Here is a 16,080-nt window from a genome sequence, read left to right as displayed (position 1 = left end):
CGCAGCGCAGAGCGGGGCCAGCGTGCGGGCCGTGCGGGGGGCTCCGGGCGCTCCCATCCAGCGAGCCCATGGCCTGCGCATGGGAACACCTGGGCGTCACCGGGGCCGGGGCGCGGGGCTTCTCCTGGCGGGTTTAGTGAGGATTAAGAAAACGTCAGCTGAATTCACCGGGGACCGAGCTGGAAGCCCTCGAAGCCGCCGCACACACGGCAGCTGCTGCGGCAGGGAGAGAACGCCGCAGACATAATGCGTAGTACTGAAGCACCACAACACTGCGGGGTCGGGAATAATCCCCCGGTGCTTCCGCTCTGACTCCCGATGGACTCATGCTCTGCTTTCCCGGTGTCCCAGCCCCGTCCTTCTCGCTCCGGGGCAGCCGCCGGTGCCTGCGGGGCTCCCCCCCCGCGCTCCCCAGGCCCTGAGGGCCCCGCCGGCTCCCGCCGCCCTTCCCGCCTCCCCCCCACTGTTGCCGCAGCAACCGCGCCGGCTCGCGCCCCGCCCGCTTCCGGCCGCGCTTCCCCTTCCCCCGGAAAGGAAGGGGCGCGCGGGGGAAGGGGAAGCGCGGGCGGGATTTCCGGCGTGCGGGGCGCGCGCGCGCGGCGGGGCGGGAGCGGCCGCGCGAGCCGGGGCTGCGGGGCGGCCACGCCACTTCCGCCTCCGCCGCCGCGTGAGGGGCCGGGACTGCTGGGAGCGGCACCGGGAGCACCGGGGATTCCGGGAGCGGCACCGGGAGCGGCGCCGGGAGCGGCCGAGCCGGGAGCGCGGCGGAGGAACCGCCGCCCAGCGCAGCCCCGCGCCGGCCGCCGCAGCCCCGAGCGGCTGCGCCCCAGCTCCATGAATGGAAATCGGCAGCGCAGGTGAGCGCGGGCCCGGCGGGGCCTGGCGGGGTCGGGAAACGGGCCCCCCGCCCCACCCCCGCCAACTCCCGGTGCCCGCCCCGGTGCCGCGGGGCAGCGGCCGGGCCGAGCCCACCCCGTGGGGGATCGGGCGGGAGGAGCTGAGCCCCGCGGGCAGGGCCCCGGTACCGGGCAGAGCCGGGGCCGAGCCTCTCCGTGTCCGGCTTCCCGTGCCGGAGGTGGAGGAGGAATTGTCGGTATTTCATAACCGGTGTGCCCGGCTTGCGTAACCCGCGCCGTGCCGGTGCCCGAGGGACGGACCCGCAGAGCCCGGCGGGACCGGGCAGCGCTCCTTCGAGCAGCTCCTGCCGGGCACACACCGGGTATTTGGCCCCTGTGTGTCTTCACGCTGAGTTTTAGGGCTAATTCTGGTGCCTTTGGGTGTGCTGCTTCACAATAATCGTTCCGAGGTGGTTATTGCCCAGAGAGGCTGTGGCTGCCCCTGGATGCCTTGAAGTGCCCAAGGCCGGGTTGGACGGGGCTTGGAGCAACCTGGGACAGTGGAAGGTGTCCCTGCCCGTGGCAGGGGGTGGCACTGGATGGCCTTTAAGGTCTTTTCCAACCCAAATCGTTCTGTGGTTCTATGAAAATCCTCTCATTTTGGCCGTTTCATCCTTTTGCTGGGAAAGCATGTGCTCAATATTTATCAACTTTGTGTTTTAAATGGATTTTGAGGGTTGGAGAAGGAAGTTCTGATGAAGTTTTTCAAGATAATTTATTCCAACTCTGGCAGAACAGCAGAGGAGGGTTGAGGGTTGGGCAGTGTTTAATCAGCAGTTCTCTGGCTGTACCTCGATGGCAAAAGGAATGTCCAAAGTCACCTGCAGTTCCATGTCTGCCACTTGAATAGGTACCACAGGTGGTGAAAATACAAGACTGAGATGGAAGGTGTCAACACAAAAAGTGCCTTCTCATCTCCATATGGAGATCCTTTTCTAACGTACTTGGAGATTTAAGGACAATAATGGATTTGGCTGGAAAAACTCCTTACCTCAGCTATTGCCTGGCTTGAGGTTGTGATGGTTGAAAATTTTTTAAGATGCAGGATTTTAGCAATCTGGTGGAATCCATATGATGCTCTCTTAAACGGTGTTAAATAAACTCTAATTATAACCTGGTGCAATTGTAGTTGTCTCCTGATAAACAGATATGCAAGAGGAACCCATAAATGGTTAAATTTTCCTTTGAAGTGAATTTACCTGTTGTTAGGCTGCAATATGTTGGGTTTTAGCAAAGCTGCTGCAGTGTTCTTCCCATGTTTGCTCTGTGATGAGGGAAGTGCAGTGTTCATGTTCCAAGCGTTGGGGTGTTGGAACAGGAGGACACAAACCATCCTTGGTGGAACAAATGAGGATTAAAGCTCTGTCATGAAAGGGAGAAGGACACTGAGATGTGCTTTGTTTTCTGTGCATGAAGGGAAAAGATGGGATAAAATAAGTAGAGTGGGGAAAAAAGATTGGTGTGTGAGTATCCCTGGAGTAAAGTGGAAGCATGTGCCAGGACATCTTGGGTGAAGCAGTGCTGTAGGTGATGTCCAGTTTGTGTGAGAGGCTTAGGCTAAGGAACCTGGGAAGTATGGCTCTCCTGGTCCGTGGAATTTAAACATCACTGGAAGTGGGAGCAGGATGTGAAGGTGGCTGCTCGGGGCATGGGTTGTGGTGAAACCGAACTGCAGAACAGCAGTAAAATGTTCAGTTGGGAAAGTGAAGTGAAGGAAAAGCTGCTCTCAGCACAGATCAAATCCAGTGTCAGGCATTGTACTTCCACCAGGAGGGTGTTCAGTAAACTTCCAAAAGGCAGGGAGGTTCAAGCAACCAACAGGGGATGTTCTGTGGTGTAACCAAGTTGGATCAGTGCTGATTGTCTTCATTTCCATGTCCTACATTGTTCTTTCAAAACTCACAGCTTTTTGTGTTAAAAGTGCTAAATTGTGTTGGACTGTTTTCTTTTTAATTTCAATTTTTAATGAAGCAGTGCAGGCATCCTTAACGTTCTGTTTATTTTCCATACAAACTTTGGGCAGAGAAAATCCCCAGAAGTGGCTTTTTTCTCTCTGAGTTCAGAGTAGTGATTTGGGAGGTCCATTAAAAGTCCTGTTTTTGTGGGTGTGGTAGAGCAGGGAAGGGGGGTGATTCATAGTTGCCTTCAAAAGTTATTCTGCTGCGAGATACAGTGGCAGATTTCCACTGGAGTTGCTGTGGGAGTTGTTTGACTCAGAGTATGAACTTTACAAATTGTTTCATCCTCAGAGGTGAAGGTATCAAAGAGTATTTCTTGAGCTAATTTTTACCTTCCTGAGTTTGGTCTGTGGAAATACCTTCCAGGGAAAAGTCTTGCAGGGTTTGTGTGGGCTGGCACATTTTCTTCTCCCAGAGCAATTGGGTATTAACTTCACTATGTGCATATAAGCTGCTTTTTTGGGCTTAAAGCTTTTTGTATTTAGATTTTTTTTTTAAAGGTTCAGAAGCATTGATTGTCTTCTAAATTCTCCCAAAACACTTCACTGTGTTTCTGTAAGTCCATTAGGCCAGAATGAGTTACCACACCGGTATTTGCTTGTGCAGTTGGCAGTTACTGAGCACGGCATCAAAATGTTGGCTTTTGATGTGTTTGAATACAACTTAGCATCTGAAACTTTGAAAAAAACCAAACCCTAAATTGAAAGGAGGAATGTTTAGAAAACATGGATTGCATTACTCATAAATAATGTAATGCCACCCAGTGAGGCCAAGTGACAGAAATGAGGCAATTCATGATTTCTGGCAGAAGGAGCTCGATCACTGAAGCTGGCATTTGAATCAAATCTTCCCTATGTATTTTTTTAATCCAGAATTCAGCTATTTTTTGCTAGTGATGAGATTTTCTTAGAGCTCCACAGGCTGGGCCTCTGAGTAGAGGCCAGAGGCCCTGTGAAAGGGAATCTTTTAGTTTTCCCCTTCATGGGGAGCTCTTCCCGGTGCAGCTCCAGCCGGAGGCCAAGACCTGTTCCACAAATCTGCCTCGTCTTCCTGAGCCAGAGTGAGTTGTATTTACCTGCTCAGGCCTTGATGGTGCGTTTTGGGCTGTTCCAGCACCCATCCAGTTGGATTTAGAACTGTTGTATAAACAAAAATAAAACTACTAAATTATCTTTGTTAATAGAGTTTGGCTTTATAATGCTGAAGCCACAATGGGAAAGAAGATAATTTTTCTGAAAGCTTGGTGGGGATGGCCCTTTCTGTAAGGAAATCTGCATTTCCTATTAGCATCCTGCTGGAGATCACGATTTTGCTTCATTCTGTAAAAACGTTGTGTGTGCCAGAAGCTGCAGTTTTTCGTACAATGGTGTGTTGGAAGCATTTGCAGGTTTCTGAGCTCCTGCTCGCTGTGTTCAGGCTTTATTCCGACAGGGCTTCTCTGGTTGCTAGGTAGGTGCAGCCAGCATTTGGATGCAGGCCAGACGTGTCCGTGTGCTGGCTGGGCTGCTGAGGAATCGCCGTCCCTTTCGGCTGTTTAAGCTTGATTGGAACATCGATACTTCCATGGAAGAAAAGATCCTCACTTAGAGCTCGTTGAAACCATTAGAGTGATTTCCACAGTGGAACTGGGGGAGCTTTAAGGTCCCTCCCAAGTCAAATCATTCCATGATCTTGAGACGTGCTCCCTAGCTGCACAAAGACCTTCCAAGAATCTGTCTGAGGCACCAGTTTTAGTTCCTGTTTGTGTGTTCATTGTTCTCTGTTATAAATGCATTGAGTTTTAGTGCTGGGGACTTCGCCGAGCTGGTTTTATGAATTGAGCTCTGCTCCAGCACACTGAACAGACTTGGTTTGGGGGTTTTCCTTGGATTTTTAGGAACATCCTAGGCATATATCTGAAGGGAGCCTACAAGAAAGATTGAGAGGAACTATTTACAAGGCCTGGAGTGACAGGACACAGGAATGGCTTCCCACTGCCCCAGAGGGCAGGATTAGATGGTATATTGGGAAAAAAATCTTCTCTCTGAGGATGGTGAGGCCCTGGCACAGGTTGCCCAGAGAAGCTGTGGCTGCCCCTGGATCCCTGGAAGTGTCCAAGGCCAACTTGGACAGAGCTTGGAGGAGTCTGGGATAGTGGAAGGTGTCCCTGCCCGTGGCAGGGGGTGGAATGAGATGATCTTTAAGGTGCCTTCCAACCCAAACCATTCCATGATTCTATGGTATGTACATACCTGGTGCTGTAATGGCAGAATAGAATGGTTTCTTTAACACAGAGAAGTTTCTCCTCTAAAACTTGTGGGCAGCTGAGCAGTGCAGAGCTCCCTGGAAGCACCGAGGGGCTGCTCCATCCCCTGTGGAGGAGGCCTCACGGTGCTGCTGCTTTGAGAAAGGTTTTTGAGCCTTGACCCACTTTGTTTTTGCAAGGGTTAAAGGACTTGAAGGAAAGGATCTGCCACTCGGGCATTCTGTACTCTGTAGAATAATAGTACTTCGAATATTTTTGGTCTGTGTGTTTATTTCCATGGGCTTGACACAGGACTTAGGCATGAGATTGGGTGAGTCACTGATAGATCAGCGGTGGAACCATCCCCAGAGTGTCGCTGGTTATTTGTGTTTTATTGGTGTTTGAGTCACAGCTTTGAAGCCACTGACACAAGACTTCCATAACAGAATCTGGCAAGCCAGTGTCTCTTGAAAGCAGAGTCTTCTGAGTGGGTGCTCATGTATTTGGGCACTAATGGCATACTCATGTTTTTAAGTTCATTTGTCCAAGGGAGCAGATGATTCACACAATAATAGCGAAATAGCTGAATTTTTAAAAGTTATACCTGAACAGTGTGTAGACCTGCACTTCTGATTTGTTTATTGGTCACTTAATTCCTGTTTGCCAAAATCTGCGGTCTAACTTCTTCCAGGGTGAGCTGGGTAAGCGGGACACAAGGCTGACCAAAGAACCTTTTTAATGTTATCTTTATTTCAGCAGTTTTGTTAGTCTTTCCTACGGATAGGAACTAAATATAAACTATGGTGTGTATGTCTTCAGAATATTAAAATGAGCTGTTGACTTGTTTATGCCACTCAAATGTTTGGTAGTAACTTCTTTTTGCTTATGCTTATATTCTGCAAATATAGCTGGAGTAAATTGTAGAGCTGCTTTTACTCATGTGAGAGTATTAAAATGAAGGAAAAGTTGAAGAGAGCAGATGCTTGGAACAAGTTTTGCATAAGCAGAGTCTGTGAGCGGGTTTTAAATGATGCTTCTTGGTTTCTGTTTTGTTTTATCTTGTGGCTCCAAGCCAGCCCCACTCAGAATTTTTCAGTAGTTTTCTGGGTAGAGCCAGACAAATGTTACAGAGGAACTTGGCTTTGATGTTCACCTGTTCTCAGGACATGATTTCCTTCAAGATAATACAGGGGTTTTTACAGAAATTATGGAGATTAATCAAAAGACAAATAAAAAACATTTTTCCCAGCACTTGACATTTTAACTCTGCTATGAAAATGAGTGGGCTGGAATCGCTGCCTGCGTCACCGAGTAGGAGGAGAGGGGAGAACTTTGCACTGCCTCGTTCAAATGCTCTGTAAATCAGGACATTTGTACCACGAGTAAGTTCTTAAAACTCAGGCTACCAAGCATTTTGGTTTTGTTGTTGTTTCTTAACTGGAAAGAGGTATTTTTAAGTGGAAATACCAGTAGAAATTCTGGGAAATGGGCTATGTTTACTACTGTGTTGGTTTGTAAGGCATGAGTAATGCAAATCTTGAGTGGAGGGTTCTCACCTAAGTAATGCAAAGCAAATGAAATAGATGAGAATGGACCCAATCTGGGAAGGTATTTTAGCTGCTTTTCAAAATACCCGTCTCAGTGCAGATTTGATGTTTCTCTGAGCAGTTCTGGGTATTCTTCTCTAGCCCACAAGTAATCAGGAGTTTTACAATCCTGTGTCTTAATCTGAGTCTTTACTCTTCTGGCAAATTGGCTTTATGGGGGCAGTTAGATGGGAGGTAATGGTCTTACTCTTCATCCATTTTCAGCCAGCAAAGTTCAAGAATAATCTGTCTTCCAAGACTAAGCTGATATTGGCACTGAAATGAAGAGTTTATCTCAAATCCTGTTCATCAGTCCAGAGCTACTTCTGTATTTTTGTACTCTGCAGCCACTTGGTTATTACCAGGGTGTTCAGAAAAGACTTGTAAAACTTTCTACGATATTTTTGGGGTGGTTTTTGTTTAAGGGTTTTTTGGTTTTGTTTTGGATTTTTGGTTGGGGTTTTTTAGGAAATCTCCTACACAAAAGCTCCTGATTTTATTCATGCTGATCTCTGAAGCTCATGAGTAAGAGAACAGTCTAGATGTAGGTGGAGGCTTAAGGATTAAAAATGGGCAAGCATTTGTTTGGAATTGCATGGGCAGCATCCTGTTGGAGACAGCTGATTTCCTTTCCTCGAGTGTGCTGGCTCTGGTGCCTGCCTGGTTGTCCTGAGAGTTGGTTCAGGGAATTGTCTGTGGTGCTTATCTCCTAATCTGTGGGATTTTTCCTTCACAGGACCCGTGGGGGCACAGCCCCTGCTCATGGTGCCCAGACGTCCCGGCTATGGCACCATGGGCAAACCCATTAAACTGCTGGCCAACTGCTTCCAAGTTGAAATCCCAAAGATTGATGTCTACCTCTATGAGGTGGATATCAAACCAGATAAGTGTCCTCGGAGGGTGAACAGGTGAGAAGATACATTTGTCTTGTAAATTGTACAGATGGGCATGTTGAGTAACATCAAGAGCTGTGAAAGGGAGAATTTCTTTCCTTTTCCCCACGTCCCAGCTGGGAGGTGAAAGTGCTGCTGCTCATTCAGCTTCAAGAGGAAGTCAATATTTATCATCTTCCTGAAGTACTTTGGGTTAATATTGCCTGACCAGGACATGGTGCCTGGAAGCTGCTGCTGTGTGGGAAGGCTGCTTTGCATGTGCTGAAGGAAAGTGTTTCCATTCTGTAGGATAAGGGAACTGTGGTGTGTCAGGTGAGATGCAGTTGTGCCACTGAAACCCCAAGACTGCCCAAAGAATTCAGATCCCAACAGCCTGTTACAGTTGGAGGTGTTCCAAAAGTCTCTTTCTAGCTACTACTTGCATCAAGAAGCATTTTTGTATAAGCTGAAAATTTCATGATGGTTTTTCAAGTGTAATTTCAGTGCTTGTGTCAGGTTAATCTTTATTGCCATCAATTTATAATAAAGCAAGGGAGATGAATCTGTAATTGTGTGCAAATTGGATCAGGCTTTTACATGATTTTGTAAAAACTCAGGTTATTAAGGACTTAACAACCAAGTCTTTTTTGTTAGGGCATTTCATGTTTATAACAAGTGTAGGCAGAATTCAAAACTCTCATCAACCATGGAGCAGATAAACATTACTGCAGACAGTACTGGCAGAGCTTCCAGTTGGGGGTTTGTGCTGTTTTTCACAATACCACTTTGTGGGTTTTTTCCAAGGTAACAGTCTCCTTGTTTTCCATAATACAGATAATGCAAAGGCCTTGGTAATTTCTAGGAGTTTATGAAATTATTTCAGTACCAATATTTCCCAGTATTTGAGCGTTTGCATTGATTCTCATTTTATTCAGTAGTGTTTATTTATTTAGTTGAAGTATGTGAAGCACCTTTTGGAGGAATAGCAGTGGGTGTTTATAATTCACTCAAGTATTGTTTATTGCAACTACTTCAGCAAAACAGTGGGGAGTGGGACCCAGCTCAGGTCTGATCCTTCTTCAGAAACATCTTCAATGTAAATATTCCCCCTTTCCAGGGACGTGGTGGACTCTATGGTGCAGCATTTTAAAGTGACAATATTTGGGGACCGTAGACCAGTTTATGATGGGAAAAGAAGCCTCTATACAGCCAATCCACTTCCTGTGGCCACTACTGGGGTAAGATAACTGAGAAGACATTGTGTTGGTAGCAGCTTCATAGGAGAGGAAAAAAACCAACTTTAAATATTGCTGATTTCAGAAAAGCTGGAAGTATCTGTACTGAAACTGAGTCCTTCTGGTATATTTCCTGCAAATTCTAGTGTATGTAAATGTTCATGTAATAGTTGCATTCAGAACTTCCTGTAGAATTTAGTAGCTGCTTTCTACAGGTAAATCTATTAAAACATTTCATTTTATAGACTGTAATACATGGTTTTATGATGAATAAAGAAACAAACCAAAGTTTTTCTAGAATGTATTGCTTTCTGATTTGAGGTGATAAAAAGTTATATGATCCTCTGCTGCTTGGTCAGGGCCCAGTTCTCTTCATTTTGTGCATTTGGTAATGTACTTTCATCAAATGTGCTGTGTCTTCAATATCAGAGTTTTTGAGTCTCTGACCCAGTTACGGGAAGGAGTGGAGTCTCAAGGCTACCAGACTCCAGGTTAAACAGCTGCTTTTTATTTCTCTCTTTTCTCCCCTGCCCAGGTGGATTTGGATGTGACACTACCCGGAGAAGGTGGAAAAGATCGTCCCTTCAAAGTGTCAATAAAGTTTGTTTCTCGGGTGAGCTGGCACTTGCTGCATGAAGTTTTGACAGGAAGAACCTTGCCTGAGCCTCTGGAACTAGACAAACCTATCAGCACTAACCCTGTTCATGCTGTCGATGTGGTGCTACGACACCTCCCCTCCATGAAGTAGGTTCACTGTCTTCCTGCAGTCTGTCTTTACCTGAAGTATCCCCACTGGGAGACCTTCATCCCCATTTTTTCACAGGGGAAAAGAGAAACTGCTCATTCCCCTCTGCAGCTCAGCTGGTGAGCTGAATGGGGAGCTTGTAGCCAGTCTTGTACAAGTGTTTCTGTAGGCAGAGCAGGTGATGTGCGTGTTGGAAAAGATCAAGAAACAGCAGACATTTATAATAGGCCTTAATTGAAATGTTGAGAGGTTCCAGTGGGCTGTAGCACTGCTGTCCTGGTTCTGCTCAGCTTGAGCCAAGTGATGGCAGTGCCTGTGAAAAGCACGAGTCTCTTTAATCCATCGATACACTGTCACCAGTGCATGCTTCTCATGTCTGAAATACATGGCTGGGACCAGACACCTGTCCTAACAAAGTCTCATATTTATTATTTTATCTCAGAACCCTGAAATTTAGAGGAGGCCAATTTCACTTGATTTGGTTAATGAAAGTTACTTTTGAAGTTTGCTGGCTTTATGCAGCAGGATGGCTTTGCTCTGATGGGTTTCACTGGGTGTAACTTACTCCTAAAAAAAGTGGCCTGTGGTTTTGTGGAAGCCAGTGTTCCTCAGCTTCCCTGGATCTGAAGATGTTAACCTCTGTACTAATGCCTGTGCATTACAAGACAGGAGGTGTGGAGGCTCAGGAGCAGCTGTTTTCTACCTGTGAGAGAAACATTATTTCCTCTAGTTCTTTGTTTCCCCCATAGTTTTTGCTTCTCTCAGTGTATCTTGTATTCAAAAGTTCCCTATGAAATAGGAAAAATGGTATTTGAGGGTCAGGCCAGTATAGGCAAGGCAGTTGTACAGACTCTTCTCTGATGGAGATTCCACTTTCTTGAAGCAGAAGATCAGGAAGAGTAAGTTAACTTAGCTCTTGATTTGTTGTAAAAACTGAAACTGGTTTGCATTGCTAAAAATAGTAAATGTTTTGTCTAAATTTAAAAGCACTGCAATAGGAACAGAAGCATTCAGAGTATTTTGTTTAAACTTGCTTCTTGGCACAGATTGCTGGAGCACAAAATTAAAAAAAAATAATACTTTGTGTTATTGTAGTGGTTATCAAACCATGCTAAACCATGACATTCATAATCTTTGTTACTTGAATTTTATGTTTGGAAAGCAAGAACATAAATATGTGGCCACCTGTTTTTACCAGGTACACCCCTGTGGGCCGCTCCTTCTTCTCAGCTCCAGAAGGCTATGACCACCCCCTGGGAGGGGGCAGGGAGGTCTGGTTTGGGTTCCATCAGTCGGTCCGTCCTGCCATGTGGAAAATGATGCTCAACATCGATGGTAAGTGGAGATTCGGGGCTGAGATTCAGACCAGATGTGTATGACAAAGGCTACCTAGGAATTCTAGTCCTTTTTCTTTGCATTTGTCATCATGTCAATGTTTGAGCAGATACTGAGCTACCATATAAAAGCCAATATCCCTGCATAAGAAGGAATTGCACAGGGCTTGTTTTCCTAAACTTCAGTGTTGGTACATCCCCAGTGACAGAGGCAGGTTGCCTACGCTGTGTCTCTGTGCAGCTGTACACAGTGAGTGGTGCTCAGTACTTCCAAGAAAACTCTGTAAAACATACCCCAAACACTTCTCTGAATAGGGCTGATTGGGATGGGCTTTCTTATGCAAAAGCATGAGCTCTGCAGCACTGTATTGTCGCAGATGAATGGATTCTGAGATCGACTGGTGCCTGTGTCAGAGTCCCGCGTCCTGTGAGCACTCGACTATTTAGTTACTGAACGCTCATTGAAAAGTGTCAGTGGTGGAGGTGCAGGTGCTGCCTGAGGTTTTCTCTAATTTACATTCAGTTCTCACTGTCTTTGAAATGCTTTACAAACCCAAGGTAAATTGTCTTGCTCTACACTGAGCACTCCAAGTCAGGTTGTGCTTAGCATCTGTCTTGGAGCATAATAAAATGTTGCGGATGTTGAGCTGTCTTGCTGAAAATTTGCAAGTCCACGTGTTCTGGTTTACGTAAATTGTGGGTGATTCTCGTGTGACTGAAGTCACACGCTTTATTCTTGTAAAACAGCAGCTGTGGTTTGAAAAACGAGCGTTAACAATCTTAACCTGTCCCAGAAAGAACCAGTGCTGGTATCTATATGCAAGGTACTGAGAGAGCTGCAGTTCAGGTAGGAGAAGAGGATGAATTTACACCAATTGATGATGTACTGTGCTGTTACTTCGTGAGGCAAATTTTTCTTACCAGCATTAGCAAGTGTAGTAGTAACTCTTGGAGTAGAAATTTTTCAGTCCTTCCTATGAATGGGAAATTTTAAGCCCTTTGTAAGTGGTGGTTCACGGAGTTGTTGCTCTGTTTCCTGATTGAAGGCTGTGAAATTGCCTTCAGATCCCATCACTGGAGGTTTTTCAGTTGTTTAGTTGGGTGAGATTCTCCTTGAAAGTGTTGCTGTGGGAGGCAACCCACACGCTGCCAGGGTGGGGAGTGTGAGGATTTGGGGTCACTCAGAAAGCCGGAGCAATGTCAGGCATCCGGAGGTGTTGGCTGATGCATCATGTGAGGTTGTGGGCTGCTCAAGTGACACATGTCTGAAGAATGTTGGGCTGTATGAGCACAGGTGTGTGGCAGGTTTGGTACGTGAGATGCGGAAAACTGATAAATGCTTGTTGAGTATTTCTTTTCTGTTGTTGCCATTCAAAGTTTTAAACATAGGACAGTTCATGTCTGAGCTCTGTCTAGTCCCACCTCACCTTTCCTGCCAAAGGTGTTGTTTCATTTGCTTATAATTTTGTCAAGAAGATGATTTATGACCTTCCTTCCATGCAATAAGTCAGCTGTCCTGTTTAAAACCAGTATATTGTCACTTAAAGTGATTGTGTCGTTAGCATGTGGGGAGGGTCGGAGATTTGAATAGATCAAGGGGTGCAGTCCCCACTACACCAACACAATTTGTGCATAGTCAAAATAGTGCTCATGTCTACACCAGATATTGTTTCAGTAATTGAGCAGATTGTGTAATTGAAAAAATTATATTGCATGTTGAATAATGTTAGCTTTTAATATTCAAAAGTCTGCAGTAGAGAGGTATTAATCCTGTGTCTGCAGCTCCATACAGAGGTGAAAGAGAATTGCAGCTCTCTAGAAATAAATGTTCTCTGGGGAAAAACCTCTTCAAACCCCTGAAATTCCAAGTAGTAGCAGGATGACTGTATTGGAGACAGATGTGTCACTGTGGACCTTCTGCTGGCTTTTTGGTATTTTACTCTTGCAGAGCTTGCTGTTCTATTTCTAAATGTGCTTGAGGTTTACGTGGAATCCTAAGAAACAATGATGTGAGCTCACAGTGCTTCACAACACCTTGGCTGGGGTTTTTTACACTTAATAATTTGCTCTTTGTAGTTTCTGCCACTGCCTTCTACAAAGCACAACCTGTAATTCAGTTCATGTGTGAAGTCCTTGACATTCATAATATTGATGAACAACCAAGACCTCTGACTGATTCTCATCGGGTAAAATTCACCAAAGAGATAAAGGGTGAGTAGAAATGGGTCTGTTTTGTCCCAGGTTACTCAATTAAGTTAATTCTAAGGGAATTGTTTTAACTGGAAGCCTGGTTAACATGCATCAGAAGGGCCTGGAACTGCCAAGAGAATTTTAGTATCCATGTGTGTAGCTCTAATCCTGAGAGAAACAATGCGGCTCTGCGGAAATGGGAGCTGAAAAACATTCCCAGTGGCTTAGAGGGAAAGAGGGAGCACGTTGTTCATTGCCTGGGCAAAGGTAAGTGGCTGGGGCCAACCTCTGCTGGCCCAGGGTCCCTGAGGCCACCTGGCATTGTGTGTGGGCTCCTGCTGTTTAAATGCTGTGGCAAAGTGAGCACTGATTTCAAGGCTAACATTGATTCTTTGGAAGAGTGTTGTTACAGTGAATTCTAATAACTGATTGCCTTGTGGAAAAACAAGTACCACTTGCAGCTGAAGGCCAAATTCCATTCCAAAGGAATTGCATAAGCTGCTGGTTTGAGTGGTTTCACTCCATATATGCTACTTGGGTTTGTATTTTCCCATATCCTGCATTCCTGTGTAATTTGCAGAGAGAAAAGCCTTGAAGGAGCTCTGCTCTTAAACACTCGATGCAAGATTAGACACTGCTGAAATACTGGGCAGCTAAAAAGTAAATTTGAACTATAGTCATAAAGGGATATGCTCACAGAACAGTCATGACTGAAAAAAAGACTTACAGGAATTATTTTGTGCTAGTCCTAGCATGCCCCCTTTTACATCTGCCTGTCTATCTTCATTCTGTAGGGCAGGTAACTGGAGACTGAGAAACTGCCTCTGCTTGGTCTCAGGTGCCTCAGAGGCTCTGTTACCATAGTCAGAAAATACTGAAAGTTACCCCTTTGCTGCTGTAGGGTGTGGGAACTCCAGCCAGGATGTGACCCCGTACAGCAAAACAAGCCGTGCATTAGAGCTGGCTGTGTGCGAGCAGCACTGGGGGAGGGCACTGCCTTGGTAGTGTCACAGCAGAGTAATGACAGAGCAGGGAATGAGTTCCAGATATCTCTGTGTTCATCAGCCCTTGTCTGTGGTCACAGTGTCCCATAGTTTCTCTTCTCTATTTTCTCTTAATGCCTTGTCAGGGCAGTGGTGGTTTATTTTTGACTGTGCCATCCTCTGAGTTCTTCATGCAATTAGTGTTGTCAGGGAGCAAGGAGGTACAGTCAGTGCTTCTTTGTGGTGTCTGTGTCCGCAGTAAACTAAACACAGTCTGGTGTCTGGTACCTGGGGACCTGATTTTGGGTGGGTGTTCAGTCAGTGGTCCCCAATCCACATGAGCCTCAACAAGATGAGCCATCCAACTGGTCTCTCAAGGGCCTTTACTTCTAGACTTCACTAATACTAGACTTTACTACTGTAGGTGAATCCTTTGAGTACCCAGGCTCTGTTTTTACCTGTATTCTGTCCCATGGGGCTGGGGAAAGACAGCAGTGTGTGAATGCTGTGCAGCCCTCGTGTGATAAGCTCAGTGCTCCCAGCAGATGTTGAGGCTGCTCTCTGTGAACAGCACAGTGTGTGCACAGTCACAGCAACAGCCCCCAGAGCCTCTTGGAGCTGCCACTGTCATGATTATCGTGGGCAGAGATAAGTCTGGAGAGGCTCTGGTGTGTAGGCTGTGTGCTTTGAGACGAGATGCTCAAAATGCAAAGTTAAACTTGGTCAGTGAAATTAAAGAAAATTACAGGCTGAATGTGGACACAAAGCTGGGGGGAAAGACGATAAAGTAGAAACCTGTTTTTGTCTTTTTAATTTCAGTTACATTGGAACTGATAGTTTGGAGAGATGTAAAAGATTAAGGATGAGAACAAGTGGATATGGTGAAAGCAGCTCTCTGAGTTCAGTCAATGCTTTTTAAATGAAACTGCTACAGAAAATTCAGAAGACACTGAATATTCTAAATATTCTAAAATATTCTAAATATTTCTTTCTGAGGATAGTAATCAGGATTAGTCAGAACTCAAATTATAATGAAAGTAAAAATGTATAGAGAGTAATAATTTCTTATGTTTGTGCTATTTGATGCTGACCCCAAAGCTGTTATGCTCATTTGAAACCTTGTGTCTCCTGTGTACATTTTTGTGTAGTTATGGCATCAGTTTTTTTGATGCTTTTATGCAGGTCTAAAGGTAGAAGTGACTCACTGTGGGACAATGAGAAGGAAGTACCGTGTCTGTAACGTAACGAGACGGCCTGCAAGTCATCAAACGTAAGAGGCTTTTTGTCAGAGCATGAAATGTGTGATAGTTTCACACTGAGTAACAGGACCTGATATTTCATTAATTTTGGGATGATGGTATTTGACAACTAATATTTTACTAAAATGTCTGTCTTTTCAGCTTTCCTTTACAACTAGAAAATGGCCAGACTGTGGAGAGGACAGTAGCACAGTATTTCAGAGAGAAATACAACCTCCAGCTGAAATACCCTCACCTTCCTTGTCTGCAAGTAGGACAGGAACAAAAACACACCTACCTGCCTTTAGAAGTAAGAGCCTTACTCTAATAGATCAGCTGGGTTTGGGTGGGTTCTATCAGTTTGCAAAACATTAAGAATCGATGCTCTTTGCAATACAAGTGTGTTTACAGGTTTACATGTTTATCACTCTTGAATTTTCCTAAAGACTGTCTGCAACCCAAAGGGCTTTAAAGTTTAGAACTATGAGAAAGAACAGGCAGTTGCTTAAACATGCTGGGGTTGTGGTTTATAGTGACAGCATAGTATTGTGTGTGTACAGTGTGGTGCAATCTGAGTGCTTCTGGTGTGAGTTAATGCTTCTGGTTTCCCCTGCAGGTGTGTAACATCGTGGCTGGCCAGAGGTGCATCAAGAAGCTGACAGACAATCAGACATCGACCATGATAAAAGCAACAGCCAGGTCTGCCCCAGACAGGCAGGAGGAGATCAGCAGACTGGTGAGTGCCCCACTCCCAGCTCGGTGGGACACTGCTCAGAGTGACACTGGGCTGGATTACATCCATGCAAAACTTCCTAGTCT

At 45.6% G+C, this 16,080-nt stretch overlaps 1 protein-coding gene across 1 annotated transcript in view; it reads left to right on the top strand.

Moving 5' to 3' along the window:
- Window positions 1–561: 561 nt before the first annotated feature.
- Window positions 562–16,080, top strand: part of AGO3 (argonaute RISC catalytic component 3) — a 33,858-nt gene continuing 18,339 nt past the window's right edge. The window contains exons 1-9 of the mRNA XM_032132125.1: window positions 562–857; window positions 7,401–7,572; window positions 8,654–8,774; window positions 9,307–9,515; window positions 10,715–10,851; window positions 12,927–13,061; window positions 15,206–15,293; window positions 15,424–15,571; window positions 15,878–15,997. Coding sequence (XP_031988016.1) covers window positions 839–857; window positions 7,401–7,572; window positions 8,654–8,774; window positions 9,307–9,515; window positions 10,715–10,851; window positions 12,927–13,061; window positions 15,206–15,293; window positions 15,424–15,571; window positions 15,878–15,997 — 1,149 coding nt within the window. The 5' untranslated portion in view covers window positions 562–838. The remainder of the gene's footprint in view (window positions 858–7,400; window positions 7,573–8,653; window positions 8,775–9,306; window positions 9,516–10,714; window positions 10,852–12,926; window positions 13,062–15,205; window positions 15,294–15,423; window positions 15,572–15,877; window positions 15,998–16,080) is intronic.

This window comes from Corvus moneduloides, chromosome 23 (assembly GCF_009650955.1).
Source record: "Corvus moneduloides isolate bCorMon1 chromosome 23, bCorMon1.pri, whole genome shotgun sequence".
Classification (NCBI taxonomy): domain Eukaryota; kingdom Metazoa; phylum Chordata; class Aves; order Passeriformes; family Corvidae; genus Corvus; species Corvus moneduloides.
This window is presented reverse-complemented; position numbering and strand designations above follow the sequence as displayed.